Here is an 18,000-nt window from a genome sequence, read left to right as displayed (position 1 = left end):
ATTAATTAAAGCAATGCAAGAGCAAGACACTTAAGTTTTCAAGTTGATGAATTGAACCTTCGTTTCAAAAATTGGACTGGATCAAACTAGCGGGTTTAACACAAAAAAAATATTGACAGAATCGACCCATTTTACAATCTAAAATAATCACATGATCAGCTAGAATTGAAAAAGAAAAATTACTAAGAAACAAAAATTGGTCAAAAGCCCGCAAAAAAAAAAAAAAAAAAAAAAAAGAAATCGATTCACAATTTGTCAACAAATATTGTTTACGACATATAAAGGCTAAATAACGAAAATATATGGATTTTGTTAGAATAGTATTGATAGTTTTCAAATGTACATACATATTTTATTCAATTTAGATAATTATTAATATATATTATATTTTTAAATCTTATTTTTTTATCATAAAATATTTAGTCAAGCGATAATTTTATTTTAGAATTTAATTATTTAAATATTAGGTTTTTTTTTATGTTTTTCTTTGTTGAAATATCACATGGAGAAAATAATTTGGAAAGTTACAAGTTTCGAGGAACCATCGCTCAAAGTTGTATACAATTATTGCTCTAAACTATGATAATTTGCAATTTGCTCTAAGGGAGCCAAGGTAGAGAGTAATCCTAAAACCATATACATGGTCGTTCAGAGTGAGTTATAAGGGTACTCTAAGTGAGAAGATTTTCAAAGTTACCACAAATTCATTTTGAATGAGTAAAGGCAAAGAGCACCTTTTGGATGCACTTACATGGTCGCTCAAAGCGAGCAACATGTGCCTTCTAAGCGACTAGATCATACATAAAAGTGCATAGAAATTATTATAAATTTAGGATTTCTAGAGGTCTTGTATAAAACATTCTTCTTAGCACAATTCTAGATATATTAAAAAGAGTTTCTATGAGACCATTATTATAATCACGAACCGCTCGAAGGCCCTTCTAGTGTTATAATCCTTAGTCATTAGTGGTTAAATTTACTACTGTTAGAGATGAGGTAATTACTTGAACCCTGTAATTTTCTTGTTTTCATTTAATAAAGTATTTATGCAGTTAATCATTTTATTATTATACTTAATGCCTGTTGTGACTTGATCAACTTCTTCATGATCTTATAATTTTTAATTGAGGTTGGAAAACCATTTTTAAAACAACCACCTAAATAAAACATTGATGACATTTATTAGTAAGGAATTGAGATAAACTTCACAGTACAAGAAATATTACATATAGTGACATACAAAAAATGTCACTATAAGTACAATATATATAGGTATATGTCTATTTGACATATAGTTACACACAATTTTAGTGTTGATTTTAAATGAGATTTAACAATATATTTTGTATGTCATTATAACCTATACTCACACTTTTTAATAATATACCAACATATATTGTAGTTATTGTGTGGGTAAAAGTAATTTTTAGTGACATGTATAGTGTCACTATAGGATATATGTCACTTATAGGACAATTTTCTTGTAGTGTCATCAGTTGACTTTCGGTCCTTGACCTTAATGCAAGATTGTTTAACAAAAGTTACTAAAGAATTAGAATTTTTCTTACACAATCAAGAATCTCTCACCTAAAGAATTAGTATTTAAATACAATTGCAAGTTGTCAAATTAATTGTATAATTACAATGTTGAATGAAAAATAATGAGATTTTGCATAAGGATAGTTATTGAATCAATTTCCAATGATTCTTATTATAAATTCTATTTTATCACAATTTACTGTTTTATTACATTTCTACTGTGTTTAAATATTTCTTGCTAAATAATTTGAATTTTTTTATTAAATTACTTATTTAATATAAAAATTATATTAAGCAATTATAAATCCAAATTCCTATGGATTCGAGTCTTGGATTTATTTCTTTTTTACTATTATGAAAATTGATATACTTTTAAAATGTGTATCAAGTATGGATTAGTTCTTTGTTATGCTATATAAGATATGTGAATAATTATATGCTTAAGCGTATTGAATATATATGTGTGTTTTTCATGTTTTTATATAAACATCTATCTGATGTATGACAACCAATTCATGGTATGATTTGGATCATAGATATATTTACATCCATCATGAATTTCATACGATGAGTGAAAATTGAAGGCCTTGAGACCCGATTGGAATTCGATGATAACTTGTATGAGGTTGATATGGAGCTTAGTACTCTCTTAGATTTATCTGTATACTTTTATATTTGTTCTTGTGTTGTACGTTGAAGTGAGATAAATTTTAAGTTCGTTCCATAGAGACGAGAATGAAAGTATAATACCTCATTCCATAAATCTTGAAAGAAATAATTATTCATCACAAAAATATAACTAAAAACTTAAAACTATTGTACAAATTCAAAGTTGGCCGGTCACAAAGGGAATGTCATTTAAATAAAATTAATTTCTATGTCGATTATATTGCATCGTCTTTATCTAACTAAAGGCATAAGGAAATATTCTGCGCACAATAGCTACAAAAAGAAACAAGATATTAATTTAAGATAATATATATTTGCTTTATACAAAAAAGAAAAACAACATAGTAGAAATAAATTGAAAATTAATATATAAATAAGTAATCATTCACATTGTGGTATGTATTTTGCTTAAAATGGTGTCGATTTTTATACCAAAAGATGAAATTAGACTTGTGTATGATTAAGTTCATCAATTTAGTCATAGAAATTCATGTTCACAAAAAAATAAGTTCAATGTAGCTAATTCAAGCCTCATATATTTTATATTTTGGTTGGAAATTAGAAATCAGACAACCTTATTTCAGAAATAGAAAAAAATAATCAAATAACTTTCTTTTAAATAATAGTTTTAATATTAAACACCTCGAATGATAAATTATATTTAAACTTATTACCTTCCAGATTAGCATATAGAAGGATGCTACAGAAGATTTGCTTCTCGTATCTATAGATTTGGCTTGGTACCAGAGAACAGAAGCAAGAATAGCATGTCCCAGGGCCTAAAACATTAGCACCATATAAATTTTAAGCATTACTTTAAACAATAGTTTATATTCACTTGTATGGAAAACAATGAACCTATTTTTTTCTTTTAAAAGAATGTATCCTTAATGATTACTTTTTACCCTTAAAGTTATTATTAAGACTATAAAATTAGAATAATCTATTTGAGAAAGAAAAACTTTCTAAAAAAATCATATTTATTTGTTAAGATGTCTACCATATGTAAATAGAAAATATTAAACAACAACATTGTTTTACACTCCAATAAACTCTACATGAAGATTGATTAAAGGTGGAAAGAAATTATAACTTGAGAACTTAGTAGAGAATGTTTGCTTTTGCATTTTTTATTTATATTTTTTTTCTATTTTCTAACAATTAATACAAACTCACTTGCTAGATAGTGATAATTCCTATCAAACTCACGAGTCTAAAGAATTTTCTTATACAAATGAGAGAAAATAAAATGTAACACTTATAATAATAAACTATATTAGTATTGATGTGAAAGATGTGTCCTTATTAATTAAATAAAGAAACAATTCAAAATATGTAAGAAAAATAAGAAAACTACTTCTAAGAGATAATCTAAGTCTTTCTAAATTACTTAAGATTTACCAAGATATTATAAGACATTTGACATATACTCTAACACTTGCTAATCAAAATCACACCTCTATTCTCAGTACAACACAAATAATGTATTGAGTGAAAGAATTATATAATAAACCTATATTTGCAACCTATATATGTAGTAACAATATTACCGTGAAAATTTTAATCCAAAGAGAAGGAGATGTTGCTCCAGCCAAGAAGGCAACTCCAAAAGCCATTTTAAAAAGTGAAACACAAATTTGAAATACCTGACAAAGAATAATTAGGAACAACCAAGGGATATATAGAAAGGCATAAACAATTTTGTTGAGATGTATAAATAACATACCCGTTTCTGACCTAAACGTGCTGAAAAAGAATAGATACCAAACGTTGCATCTCCTTCTACGTCAGGTATATCCTATATAAATTCAATAAAAAAAAGTTTTATATATATTATATACACATTTGAATTGATATTGTAAACAAGTGTATGTGTTAAGAATTTAGAGGTATTTACCTTGCATAATGCTATACCTATAGAGTACAAACTCATGAATGTAACAACAAAAACCAATGATCTTGGAAAGATAGGTGGCCTCTTGAACACAAAAGTCTGTATATTGTTACATGAATTAGTAATTAAAACAAAATACATTGGTTCCTTTCACTTATATTAATTGAATTAATAACTTGGAGTGAATATTAGAGAATATATCATTGCTAAGACTATCTAGTAAAAATATATTAATACATGTAGACAATAGTCTTAGTTGATAGGTTTTGACTTGCATTAAATTATTTGTAACTTATTAACTAGTATAGTTATAGGCTCTCTATTATTCATGTGAGATGTACGACATGTTTGGATAAATTTCTCCAAAAACACTTGTGGAGGAAAAAATATAAGAAGGAAAATTGAAATAAACTTCTTCATAAAATAAAAGTAACTTATACGTAAATTAAAAACAAGATTTTAGAGAAGTTAATAGAAAAGAGTTTCTACAAATTAACTTATTTAAATCTAATTTTAGCTTATAGAAAATATTTCATTTTTCCTTCCTATTTTTCTCTTTTAGAAGTGTTTCTAGGAAGTTTACTCAAACAAACTCATAGGTAACATAACTATATTATAATAAATGTGCATATCATACTAGAGCGCAAAAGTGAAGATAATTTTTCTTTGAACACAATCAACTTTTCTTTTTAACTTTCTCAATTACATTTCATGATTCAACTCTAACTAATGAATTAAAATATTTTATCATAAATCCAACAAAGCAACTCTAAAAGCATGTTACTGTTATTACGTGCATAAAAGATAAAGCATGTTCCCCTAAATAAGACTTTAAAAATCACAATTAGCTATAAGACAACACCTGCAAGTGAAGAAAAGATGAAATTGGAAAAATAATAGCCCAAGTAGCAAAAATGCACATTGCTGCAAGTAATGGATGTCTTTTCCATCTCAATAGAGGCACCTGAAAAGTTTCAAAATATTACTATCACTATCAAACATTTTTTTTCAAAAGAAAAATTCTATATTAGTATTTTTTATATAGAAAATATTTATGTACATTTATCTAATACCTCAATTTACATTTGAGTAATGAAATGTTGATGTGTAAATGCATTTGATATCAAAGGATTTTAAATTGTTAGCATAAAATTGCATGCTAAATAAGTGAAATTGAAAATAATGAGTAATTTCATGATATAATATTTTTAACTCAAAATATGAGATTTCAGATTCTTTTTTCAGAAAGTATTGTGAACACATTTGATTTTAAAGGAAAATTTTTTATGAGTGATTAAATGACCAATGTATTTCCTTATTCAAACAAAATAAAATATTTGAGACCATAGAAAAATAAATGTTATATATTTAAAGATGGATATGAATTAACAGTTGGGATGCAAGTAAATTTCCACATCATTCAAACAAGAGAATAGATATGGGTTTATATATACACAATTGTCTTTATTGGTAGATAGACATTTTAGATGATGTTCAAAAGTAAAATCGTGAGAGTTTGGACCCAAAACGAATAATATCTTACCAATGTGCAGACATGTGTATGTGTATGGTAATTCCAGTGCACAACACTAAGTATCCTAAAAACTTATCGAGTTATTTGGTGACTGGATATTATAAATTATATGTCCAAAAACAATATTTAAACAAAGTCCCTTTGGTTTGAAGTGTTGATCAATGCTTTTTATATATTTTTTTCCGCTCTAAAATCCAACTTTTTTTAACTATAAGGAGGATGTGCAAAAAAAAAAATTGTAGAACATTTAAGAATAGAAACTTTTAATACAATGATATCATGTCATCAACCAACTATTTCATAAATACAACTTTGTGTTCAAATAAGTTACATTAAACTTCCAAAAAAAATTGAATACAAAAAATTATATTGTTATATTTTTATTACTTTTATTTGCGAGAAAAATCAACATCATATAGTCAACATTACAATTATATAAAAAGTAACCAACAGATAGTCAATGTGTAAAAATATTTATATAAATTAAAAAGCATTAATAATTATTTTATTAATTTACTAAAAGTTTATTATATAAAATCATTATTATTGCTAAAAATGAATCTTATTTAATTAAACAAAAACCTCATTTAACTTAATTTATCTAAAATTTGTTTAACTTAAGTCAATCCAAGAACTCATTACTCATAACATAAATGTTAAGGAATTAAAAATAATGTATACAAATAACAATAAAAATTCACCTTATATAATTGATGTGAATTTCATTTTTAAATTAGGATGCTCTTTTTAATGTGGCGTTGATTCAAATAAAATTGAGTTCAGATTCTTTATGGATTGAAAATTTGTAGTTAGGAATAAAAATGTCACTAAAGGTTCTCATCAACCAAGTTTCTTGATAAAAAATAATAATAAGCAAAGTTGATAAATATATCATACCAATGACTTAATTACTAAAAATAAAAAAAAACAAAAAAAAAACTAAGTCACTCTCTAATACAATTGCCTTATTTAATCACGGACTTTAAAAATAAATTCTATAGTGCATATTTTCTTTTTAAGTCTAATACTATAATATGTTAAATTCAAAATTTTAATACTTTTATATATATATATATATATATATATATATATATATATATATATCAAAATAATAGGATGATAATATTTAAAGTGATTAACTCATTATGGAGAGTGAAGTAAATTATGTAAGATATTCATCGTACATTTGTACATAATATCTATGGATAATTTTAATTACATATTTTCTAGAATTGTTTACATATATAAGAGGAATTTAATCTTTGATAATTATAGTCCTTGATAATAAATTATATAAAAGAGCACTATACTACTAATTATAATCTTTATTTTTTTTAATTCAAACTTCAAATTCTTATCAAATATAATCTTGAAAAAATTGTGTAGTTAATGGATGTGAATAAATTTTTGAATTCTATAGGTTTGATGTTATATATGATTTTTTTAAGTATTGGTATGATGTAGATATTATGTAATTAGCTTCAAGCTTTGCACATGTTGTAATTAAAAGTTTTGAAATGCTTTTACTTTCAACTTAATAAATTTCATCTAAGTTAAATAACTATTCATATAATTAAGAAACTATTTCATCTTTTAAATTATTATTGTGGCATTTTATACATTACTATTATATAATCAATTCGATCATGATTTTTATGGTGATAAATTATGAGATTTCTCTAAAGTTAAAGTGAAAGGACTATGGAAGAATTGAAGATCTTGAAGACTTCAAGTTATGTAACATCTATAATACTTGAATAATTACTTAATTTGAAGCTCATATATCTAGATTTACTAGTTTAGGTGTATGAAAGGAAGAAAAAGTCTTGGAATTAAGAAATAAATGAGGATGAACTTTTTATAACTAATAACTATAGTTGTAAGGAAGAAATTTTTAATATCAAGGCAAAATCAACATGAGAAACTGTTGGAATATAAGAAAAGTCCCACATTGTTCAAACAAGAGAATGAACATGAGTTTATATTCACATAATTTTCTTCATTAGTTATAGGCCTTTTGGATAATGTCTAAAACCAAAATTATGAGGACTTAAGCTCAAAACAGATAATATGTTACCAATGTAGAGACATGTGTATAAGTGTAACCCTCGAGTGCACAACAAGTGATATTAGAGTCAATGATCGACTAGGTAACCGACTTGGTGGGTATGATGGAGTTGGCAAATGGATTTGAGTATAAGATTTCTTGTATCAAAAGTTTTCTTAACAGTAGATCCATGTGTGTAAGAGAGTATTTCTGATAACATGGAGGGTTAGGAGGCATATCCTGCTACCATGAGTTAATGATGGAGAGATGATGCAAGTACTTAGAGTGTGAATGAGCTCTATGAACCACCATAGGATATACTTGTGAACTGATAGCTTCTACTACAAAAAGAGATAAACCATGATCCTTTGTTTAATAGGAGGATTGTTAGGATACAACCAAAGTCCTAAATCGTTCAAATAAGAGCATAGTCATTGATTTATATACACAATTGTCTTTATTTGTTAGAGGCCTTTTGGGTGATATCCGAAAGCAAAATCGTGAGGACTTAGGCCCAAAGTGAACAATATCTTATCATTATAGAGACATGTATCCGTAAAAAACCCCCTTAGTGTAAAACAAAAACAAATATTATAGTGGTAAGAATTTACAATCAATTCATAAAAGATGAGAAATAAGGAAACACTATAACAAAAACTTTGGATACTAAATGACAATTTTGCTAAGAAAAGATGGAAAATAAGAAATCCTTAGGGATGACAAAGAAAGAGATGCAAGAAAAAGATTGCATCATAAGGTTGAACCAAAACATTAATCCCATCACCTCCTCCAAAACTACAAACTCCCGTTAATTAGAAACAAAGTTCGAAGAAGCACATGATAGCCATAGAATTTGAGTTCTTCGATAGTAACAACCATTTGAACCTTCATACTTATTGTGCATTGGGGGCTACCACACCTACTTGTCTCCACATTGGTAAGATATTATCCACTTTGGGTCTAAACCCTCATGGTTTTTGTTTTTGAACATCACCTAAAAGGTCTCTCACCAATGGAGACTTTGTGCATATATAAACATATGTTCATCATTTTATTTGAACGATGTGGGAGTTTGATTGAACCCCAACATTTCTTTCCTCAAACAAAGGACCAAAGTTTACCCCCTTTTGCAGCAAAAGCTATATATCAATCCAGCAGTATATCCGATGGTGGTCCATACAGTCCAATCATGCTCTAAGTACTTGCATCGCCACTCCATCGTTTAACTCATGATAGTGAGACACATCTTCTAACCCTCCATGTTACTAGGACGACCTTCTTCCATATGTAAACTCACCATTAGGAAGACTTTCAATACAAGAAATTTTATACCTGGATCCACTTGCCGACTCCATCATACTTGTCAAACTGGTTAATTGGTCGATTGGCTCTAATACTACTTGTTGTGCATTAGGGGTTATGACACATATTTATCTCTATATTGGTAAGATATTGTTCACTTTGTGTCTAAACCCTCATGATTTTAGATACCCCCAAAAGGTCTCTCACCAATGGAGATTTTGTGTGTATGTGTGTGTATATATATATATACACATCCATGTTCATCCTCTTATTTGAACGATGTGAGACTTTGATTGAATTCCAACAATACTCAAATTTAAGAAAAGAAATGTCTCAAATAGCCATGAGACAACTCATCTAGTATCAACTATTGTAAATGGAAATTGAGAGGATGAGTTTTCTCAAATAAGCTAGGGGTTCCAATATATTATTTCATTCAATAAAAATTAAAATATTTTATTTCAACTAATTGATCTAACTTTTATTATGGCTTCACTATTCGCCTTATCTTGTATTTGCAAGATGTCTTTGAACCCATAACCCCAACAAAAATTCTAATAGGTGCAACACGACACCCTTTTATAACCTTTATATGCTTATGTCTTAAACATTATAAAGGGAAAAAAATAACTTTCGATGCAACTTAAATTAAAGAACTCACATTGATTGAATAAGCAGTCCATAGAAAACAACACAATAGAAGACCCCAAATCAATGGCCAAGAACCTATAGTCCAACCAAGCCAAAAACTCTGTAAAAGAGAGTAAAATAATAAGTCTTCTTTTACTTTCTCTCCTAAGTTCATCTAGAAAAATGTAAATGTAAAATGGACAAATTTTATGGTACCAAAGTTAAACATGATGTAGCAATAATGACTCCAGTTGTAAAAGATATTTCTCTAGATGCCAATGGAAGATATGGTTTATTTATCTGCAATAAAAACATGTGACATTAATGATTAATCAAACAACTATATGGTATTTCCTTTGAATGGTTTGTAAATTATGAAAGGTTGCATTTTTTTTCAATCATACCAAAAGTTATAATAATTAGAGACACATGATAAATTGAAATATAAAAAAGGAGTTTGATGGTCGATTAACATCATGTAAATTACTCAAATTGTTGTGTGAGTAAATACTATTGTATAATATAGTCTTTTATGTTTCTAAATATCCAACTTTAGATAAATTAGACAATAATTTTATCACTATCATATTTTTATTGGAATAAGAGAAATGCTTAAAAGACTTATAAAGAGTAATTTATAATTGATCTACATCATTTATTTCTAATTAATAATAAGTGTCATACCTTATCTATTTCAAGATCACACAATTGATTTATACCAGCAATGAAAATACACATAAAAAAGTGAGGTACCGCTACCTGAAACATTTTAAAAATACAAAAATTTATTGATGAATGTAAGGAGCATATATATGCAATTGGCTATTTAAAAAGAAATACATATTTTGGGTCTCACCTGTAACACACCAATAAAAAACAATGGAGATATATCTGATAATTTCTCTACCACAAGGAGAGATGCAGAAATGATGCTTAATGTCTGTAGAAAGAAAAATAAAATTTACCCATTTAAAATATCTAGTATATTACTATTACACATAAAAAATTGTTCATACAAATTAAGTAAATTAAGTGTTAATCATAACATTTGAGATCATTTATGAGAGTGATATTTACTAGAAAACTTTGAACTTACTTGGGCAGTCAGGGCATAGGGACTGGAAAACATGAAGAAAGCAACCAAGAATTTTTTGACAATGTCAAAAATTCTTTTGGAATAAGAAGCACGAGATTCTGAATCAGAATATGGTGTAGATGCAACTTTCGCAACATATTTCTCGTTGCGTTTTTTATATGTAGACCGTTCTCCAATGCATTTGTAACGATGGTTCAAAGTTGGTTGTCGTAACCTCGAATATTTATATTCAAAATGAGGTTTTCTTATACGTTGTGATATTTTTGATGTATAAGAACCTAGAGCACCAAATGTTAGTAGTATAAGTGATCATACAAAATAAAAAGTATATTCTTGTTTTAAAATTATTGTAACATGAATCACGACGACAAGACAAGTTGTGAAAGAATAATCGGTTTTAAAATTGAAATTAGAAAAATCACGACTAAAATTTACTGTTAAAGAAAATGTTAAAAAAAATTTGGAAATTAGCAAACACAGTCAAATTTAGGATTCATTTACATTTATGAAAGTGTAGTAGTTTATGATGTCTATTATAAATTAAAATGTGTTTAAAACATTATGCATTATTAGTATAAAAAGTTAACAAATTTAATACATGTAAATTGTGATTAGTCGACACTATAAAATTATTTTAAATTTTCATTGTATCACCATTAAAAACAATTGACGCATGATTTTAATTTTGCTCTATTAAGAAGGACAATATGTTGGTTTTGATTTTCCTACTTTCGTTTATCACATTCTTTTGGATTTTGTAAATTTGGATAATTAAAATAAAATGATATTTTAAAATTGATGGAATTTTTCTAAAGAATTAATTTTAGCGCGTGACAGGTATTGTTATTGTGCACGAGTTTCCTTATGTTCTCGAACATTAAAATCACATAGTCCATACACAACGATTGTTTGGTTGATTAATTTTAACTTTCAAAAAATCTTTGAATAAATATTTTTTTGGAAAGATGACTATAAATTTGAAATGAAATTCGATAAGAGATTTTAGTGGAGTAATTTTTTTTTTGTGAAATTTTAAATGTTTTAGAGTAAAATGTTTTATTTGGATGAAGAATTTAAAAAGAATTTGAAATTCAAGCATTTATAAAATTCTTTAAGATGTAGAATTTCAAATTATCTAAAAAAAAGTAAGAATTTCAAATTCAGGGTTTATGTGAGGTCTTGAATTTAGAGAGAAGAATTCTAAAGAGAAAGACTCTGGTCCGTGAACTCTTTTCCTCTTAATCTTCTTCTCCTTTTTGTCCCTATTTCTCTTTTAAGTGGTGTTTTGTGATTCAGGTAGTGGAAACCTCGAATCAAGCTGTTGAATTTGTGCAGAGCCAATTGTTCTTCATCTTCTACCTTGGCGTAGCTCGGAGTTCTTCGATTTCACTTTTTTTCGAGGTAAGAGAAGCTGGAATTTGGGATTTTAGGTTGAAATGTGGAGTTGATGAATGAATTAAAGGTTCATTGATGGTAGAATCATGAAATATGCAACTATGGGGATGGATTGAAGGGGTTTTAGTTTGAAATTGGGGGTTTTGTTGTTCTTGATGTGAGATTAAAATGTGATAATTTCTTTGAGCTGTCATGGATGTGTGTTGCTTTTCTTGTGAATTCTGAGTTGTATATTGTTGGGGTTGAAAGATTTTGGGGTTGCATGCTTTGATCATTGCATGGGTTTAGAGGGTTTGGAGGTTAAGTTGTTCATCTGCATGTATGAGTTTTTGGGTTTAGGACGTTGAGAGTGAGTTTTCACGCTTAGTGTGAAGATTTGGAAGTGCTGTCAAAAATCTAAGGCTAAGGGTGAGATTCTACGCTGAGTGTGAGAGTGACTTGTGCCTTTGGAAGGCTGACGCTAAGCGTGAGAGTGAGTTGTGCCTCTAGAATGTTGACACTAAGCGTAAGAACTGAGTTGTGCCTCTCAAAGGCTGAGGTTGAGAATGAGTTTTTGCGTTGAGCGTGGGGACTTAGTCAAATAAATTTCTTTTCTAAATGAGTTGGTTGCTTGCTTGATGAATGAGTTGTAGTTGAAAGCTTGTTGTTTGAGTGTATTATTGTTAAATGATGATGAATAAGTTGTAGAGATGTTGTATGATAAGGAAATTTGTGTGTTGAATGTTGATAAGTTGTATGTAGGTAATTGTGTTGAGAGTTATTAGTTGCAAGTTGAGTTGAGTAGTATATTATGAAGTTGTGCATCTATGTTGGGATACTATATGAATAATGTTGATGTGTCATTGAGATGAATGATGAGTAAGAAGTTGAATATGAGTAGTGATGATGAAGATATGAGTTGTGTGTTGATTATTTTGAAAATATAATGAGTTGTTGTATTGATTGAGTTGTGTTGACCACTTAGAACTAGATGAGATGTTTTTGAAAGTCACCTATCCCATTGTGTGGATAGAGTGTTGTTGTATTTTGAGAGTCCAATTTGTTGAAAACCCTTCTTGGGAAGATGACCCTTGAAGTGGATGTTGTATTGTTTCTCCTCTAGGACTTTGTTGGTACCATGTGTGGGTAAGGTCAAGGCGCACATGTATGAAGCGACCACGGTATAAGGGTTAGGTCGAGCTATACTGATTACAAGTGATCAACCAAGTAAAATACGAAGTCAGAAACTTAGTTCCTAACTGAGTATCGAAAGGTTGTAGTATTTAGAGAATAGTCGGTAGGCTAATTCTATAGGAGGCTTAGTTAAGCTAACTAATGTCGTGGTAGACCTGTACTTAGTTGTTCTATCCTGAAATTAGTACTACACTTCCTTATTTAAGTGGTAACATCCCAAAAACCAAGTTGTTGTGTTGTGGATTTTTATCTAATTTGTTGTTGATCTAGCAAGCCCAAAAAGATCATCCTGTGTTGTTGGTTCGGTACGACCAAACCGCTTAAACTACTCACCCGTGTTGTAGGAGATCTCCTAGTTGAAATGTGTGATGACGCATATGAGTTATTTTCAGTTCGATAGGACCAAACCACTTAAACTACTCACCATGTGTTGTTAGTTCGGTAGGATCAAACTGCTTAAACTACTAACCCTATGTTGTAAGAGATCTCATAGTTGGAATGCATGACAATATATGAGTTGTTGTGTTGAATTTATGAGATGTGTTAAGTTGGTTGTGCTGTTTATATGCTATGTTGATTTGAGATGATCAATGATATTGTGTTGATTTAGAGTTGTGCTATATATGTTAATTTGTGATGTATATTGTATTGTTTTGGTACTATGTTGTTAAAGTTGAAATGATGATGATGTGATGTTTTTATGCAGTAATTATGTTGTGTCATTTTTACTCTAACTTACCCTTCCGTATTTTCATGTAATTTGGAAAGCAATGATCATACGTGATATGGGAGTAGGGTAGGGATAGGGCTACAATGTTTACAGTGGAGGCTAGCTAGACAATGGCGTATGAGCCGGATATTTTGATTTTTGATGACTACTTGTTAATGGTAGATTTATATAGATAGTTTGAAGTATGCTTGTTTGGCAACTAAGTTATATATTTTTTATTCACACCTATAGGATTATTGTATTATATTGCTCATATTAGAATATTTGTTTCATCTTTATAGGTATGTGATATGTACATATTCTAGTTTATGTGAGTACATGATCAAGTAGTTGTGTCGTTTAGTATAAGAACCATAACGGATCTTTACAGTTTAGGATTTCAAATTCTTTAAAGTAAAAATTTCAAATTCTCTTTAAAAATAAAAAAGAAAGAGTTTAAAATTTTTCTTTCCCTTTTTTCTTGTGACTCCATTTCATCCCTTTCAAAGTTGACATAAAAAATATCAAAAAAAAATTTAATCATTGAATATTCAAAATTATTTTTTAAATTATTTAATATTATCTAATATTAATTTTTTTTAAATTATTAAATATTTCAAAATTGACTAATATTTTGTTTTATAAAACTTGAACTTAAAATTTCAATATATATATATATATATATATATATATATATATGTTTAAAATCAGTTTTATCCATTGTAGAAACTAAATTGCTCTATCCAAAATAAAAATTTAAATTTTAAAATATTTGAATTGACTTATCTAAAAAAATTTAAATGATGAAAAATGAAATTAAAGTAATTCAAATTTTAAAAACTTCAAATTCTTTGAATTTTTAAAATTCTTCCTTCATTCACACTGTGAAAAGAATTTAAATGGAAATTACTTTCCAATATTCACTTTAATTTTGAAACGTTTCTTTAAGATTTTTTCTTTTAAATTGCAAAAATTAAATCGAATTGCATGAAGTTCAAGTTAGTATATTAATGGCCATTTAATGAACCCTTTAAGATCCAAATTAATTACATTAAAGATAAGACTCATAAATAACATAAAATCACAAATTTGGATTTAACAAGCAAGATATTAAACCAAACGTTCAAAGGAACAATAATTATTTTTATAAAAAAAATAGCACATGAACCCCCATATTTTTTTTTTAATTTTTCGCTTGTATAATTTTGTTTAACCTTTCACGTAGTTCACAATTGGTCATTGAAACATCTTGTTCTAAGATATTTCATGAAACATCTCATTCAATAAATTTATCTCCTAATATAGTATTAAGAATCGTTGAAACTTGTAATTTTTAATTATTAGTAGAGAATAAGCAAGAAAATGTTTCACTAACATATTTTTTTTACATATTCATTTTTCTAAAAAGTTTATTTACTCATTAAATTTTTTGTTTTTAAGGAAAAAAAAAACCAATAGACCCATCCTCAGCAAGTTCCTGATATCCCAATTCAATCATAGCATAAATTAAGACATAATTTGGGAGAATTGGAAAGTAACTAAAACAACTGAAGAAATTGATACATAAGCATCGCACATTGTCAACTTTTTTACTTTGTAAATCCCAATATAACAATGCAAAGAAATTAAAAATTTTCAGAAGTAACTGAATCAAATGACAAAGAAAAAAATCAACATCGATGGAACCAAAATAGGGGACTGTGGTCTAATTTCATTACGTAATCATTTCATTAATGAAATTATCTGATGTCAACAGCAATAGATAAAAGTAGCACAGTGAGGAAATTTGTATCATAGGATCCATTAAATGATGTCACATTTAAGGATAAGTTTTCAAGTTGAATTGAACTTATCTTTTCAAAATTGGATTGCATCAAACAACCTGGTTTAACCCGAAAAATGGATAAATCAACCCATTGTACAGTCTTGAATAATCACATAATAAGTTAGAATTGACACACAAAAAAAGTACTTAAAAAATGGTCAAAATCAATTATTAAAAAAAAACAAGAAATGGATTCACAATATGTCAGTAAATATTGTTTAATACCATATCATATCAATATTCTTAAAAAAATATTATAAAAACAAAGCCATCATTCTCTATTGTTGGAGCCTATATATATTTATTGCCATACATTTCAATCAGATTTTTTTTATATATTTTAATGTTAAGAATCAAAGAATATCTTTAGTTTTTAGTATTGTAAATTTATGATATTATATTTTTAAAATATTATTATAATATTTTTTTTTTAATAATCATATTACTCATATTGAGTCTATTTATTTTTTATTATATATGAAAATTTGACTAGTACGTCTTTTTAATGAGATTTTTTTAATCACGTTTTTTATCTACAAAATTTGAATCTAATATGTTATCTAATATCATTTAAACCAGTAACTTGTTAATTAATTATTATAATATTATATTCATATGTACATAAATAGACTATCTCGATCGAGCTATCATGTAATGGAAAACTTTTAGTTTGAAACCGTGTGTATTTCTCGTGGCATGAATAGAAAAACATGAGATATATACTCAAACAATTAAGTATAATAATATATAATAAAGGGTTAAAGGAAAAGGGAGAGATAAGAGGCACATACTTGCATAATAAATATTCTTGGTGAGATGCATACTCCGTCTGAGATTTCCACCTACAATATGCCAATAATGGTTCCTCATATTAGTCAGCAAATAATTTGTGGTGAAAAATTGACCAAATAACCAAAATTTTACAAAGAAAAAGGGATGAAATCAAAGAAGACAGCATGTAGAATTAATGATGTGGAAGCAGCAATATAGTACCATTTATGACTGACCAAGCATTGGGAGAAGATATAGCATGCACCGAATCCATGGAAACTGAACCTATTACAACAACACAAAGCACTTTCTATAGAATACACAAACAAACACACCCCTTCAGATAAGGAATGCGAGGAGAAGAGATATTTTATATACTTGACATGATTTCTTTATCTTCTAATTCACAATGGTCAAACTTTCCAAGGCAATTAATTGCAATATGATAATATATACTCTCCATGGCATATGCTGATATGCGAATAGCCGGCCAATTAACATTCCCTAGGCAAATAATAAAGAAGATGAGAAAATAAAATCAAATGCAAATAATATAGGTTAAATGGCACTACTATATGAATCTATATCTATATTTATATATCTATATATTTATATTTATCTATCTATCTATATATATATATAAATCAATTTCACAAATATTAAAAAAGTTTATTAAATACATTTAATTTTTATAATTTCACATAAATATACATAATATTTCTTAAAATATCTTACCACATTTATAATAAATAGTGTTCTTATAAAAGTATTTTTAGATTAAAAATATTAAATGAAATTGCCTTTAATTAAATTTGCTTATATTTTAGTTAAAAATATTTAAATTTTTCTGCTTATAAATAAGTTCAAAGAGAATAATGTATTATGATCGTAAAAAATTTACATAATTAATTAATCATAAATTATAATGTGTATAATATTTTAAATAATTATTATAAAAGACAACATACATATCATTAATGGTGAATTATGATTGAATAATCGTATAAAATTAGTTTTTATAAACATATTATCACCATTAAATCTTAAAAATTATATGTTTAATTGAAAAGGTCATCCTTTTATTTTTGTCTATCTCGTACATTATCTACTACCTTTTTATGTTAAAATTTATCCTAGTTCCTAGTAAGCAACTTTAGTAGGTTGGCCGAAATATAATTCGTAGTAAGCAACATTGGATAGTTTACTTGTCACCTTGCATATGGAATGAAAGAACGAACATAATCTTTGTCGGCCTCATGCTTGGGTAATTGAGAATTCCAAGTAATTCAATATGTTACATGTTTACACCTATGTTATTGATATCATGTTATTGATATCATTATGTTATGTTATTAATTAGTATTAGTAAGATTAATTTTCGTTCAGAAATATAACTATCATTTCTTAGCGAATTTT

The 18,000-nt window shown here is 27.4% G+C and overlaps 1 protein-coding gene across 1 annotated transcript; it reads right to left on the bottom strand.

Moving 5' to 3' along the window:
* Positions 1–681: 681 nt before the first annotated feature.
* On the bottom strand, positions 682–17,421 carry LOC109818324 (glycinol 4-dimethylallyltransferase). Its single transcript, XM_029268824.2, has 13 exons — positions 16,807–17,421; positions 16,605–16,655; positions 10,712–10,989; positions 10,472–10,555; positions 10,300–10,374; positions 9,832–9,915; positions 9,647–9,736; positions 4,965–5,066; positions 4,106–4,201; positions 3,935–4,006; positions 3,759–3,854; positions 2,883–2,987; positions 682–2,481 (listed from the first exon to the last, which is right to left on the bottom strand). The coding sequence occupies exons 1-13, from the start codon at positions 16,856–16,858 to the stop codon at positions 2,440–2,442; spliced, it is 1,227 nt and encodes a 408-aa protein (XP_029124657.1). The 5' UTR covers positions 16,859–17,421; the 3' UTR covers positions 682–2,439.
* Between the last annotated feature and the right edge of the window lie 579 nt (positions 17,422–18,000).

The sequence above is a fragment of the Cajanus cajan genome, chromosome 7 (assembly GCF_000230855.2).
Source record: "Cajanus cajan strain Asha chromosome 7, NIPB_CcT2T_4, whole genome shotgun sequence".
NCBI lineage: Eukaryota > Viridiplantae > Streptophyta > Magnoliopsida > Fabales > Fabaceae > Cajanus > Cajanus cajan.
Note: the sequence above shows the minus strand (reverse complement) of the source record. Positions and strands in the feature narration are given on the sequence as shown.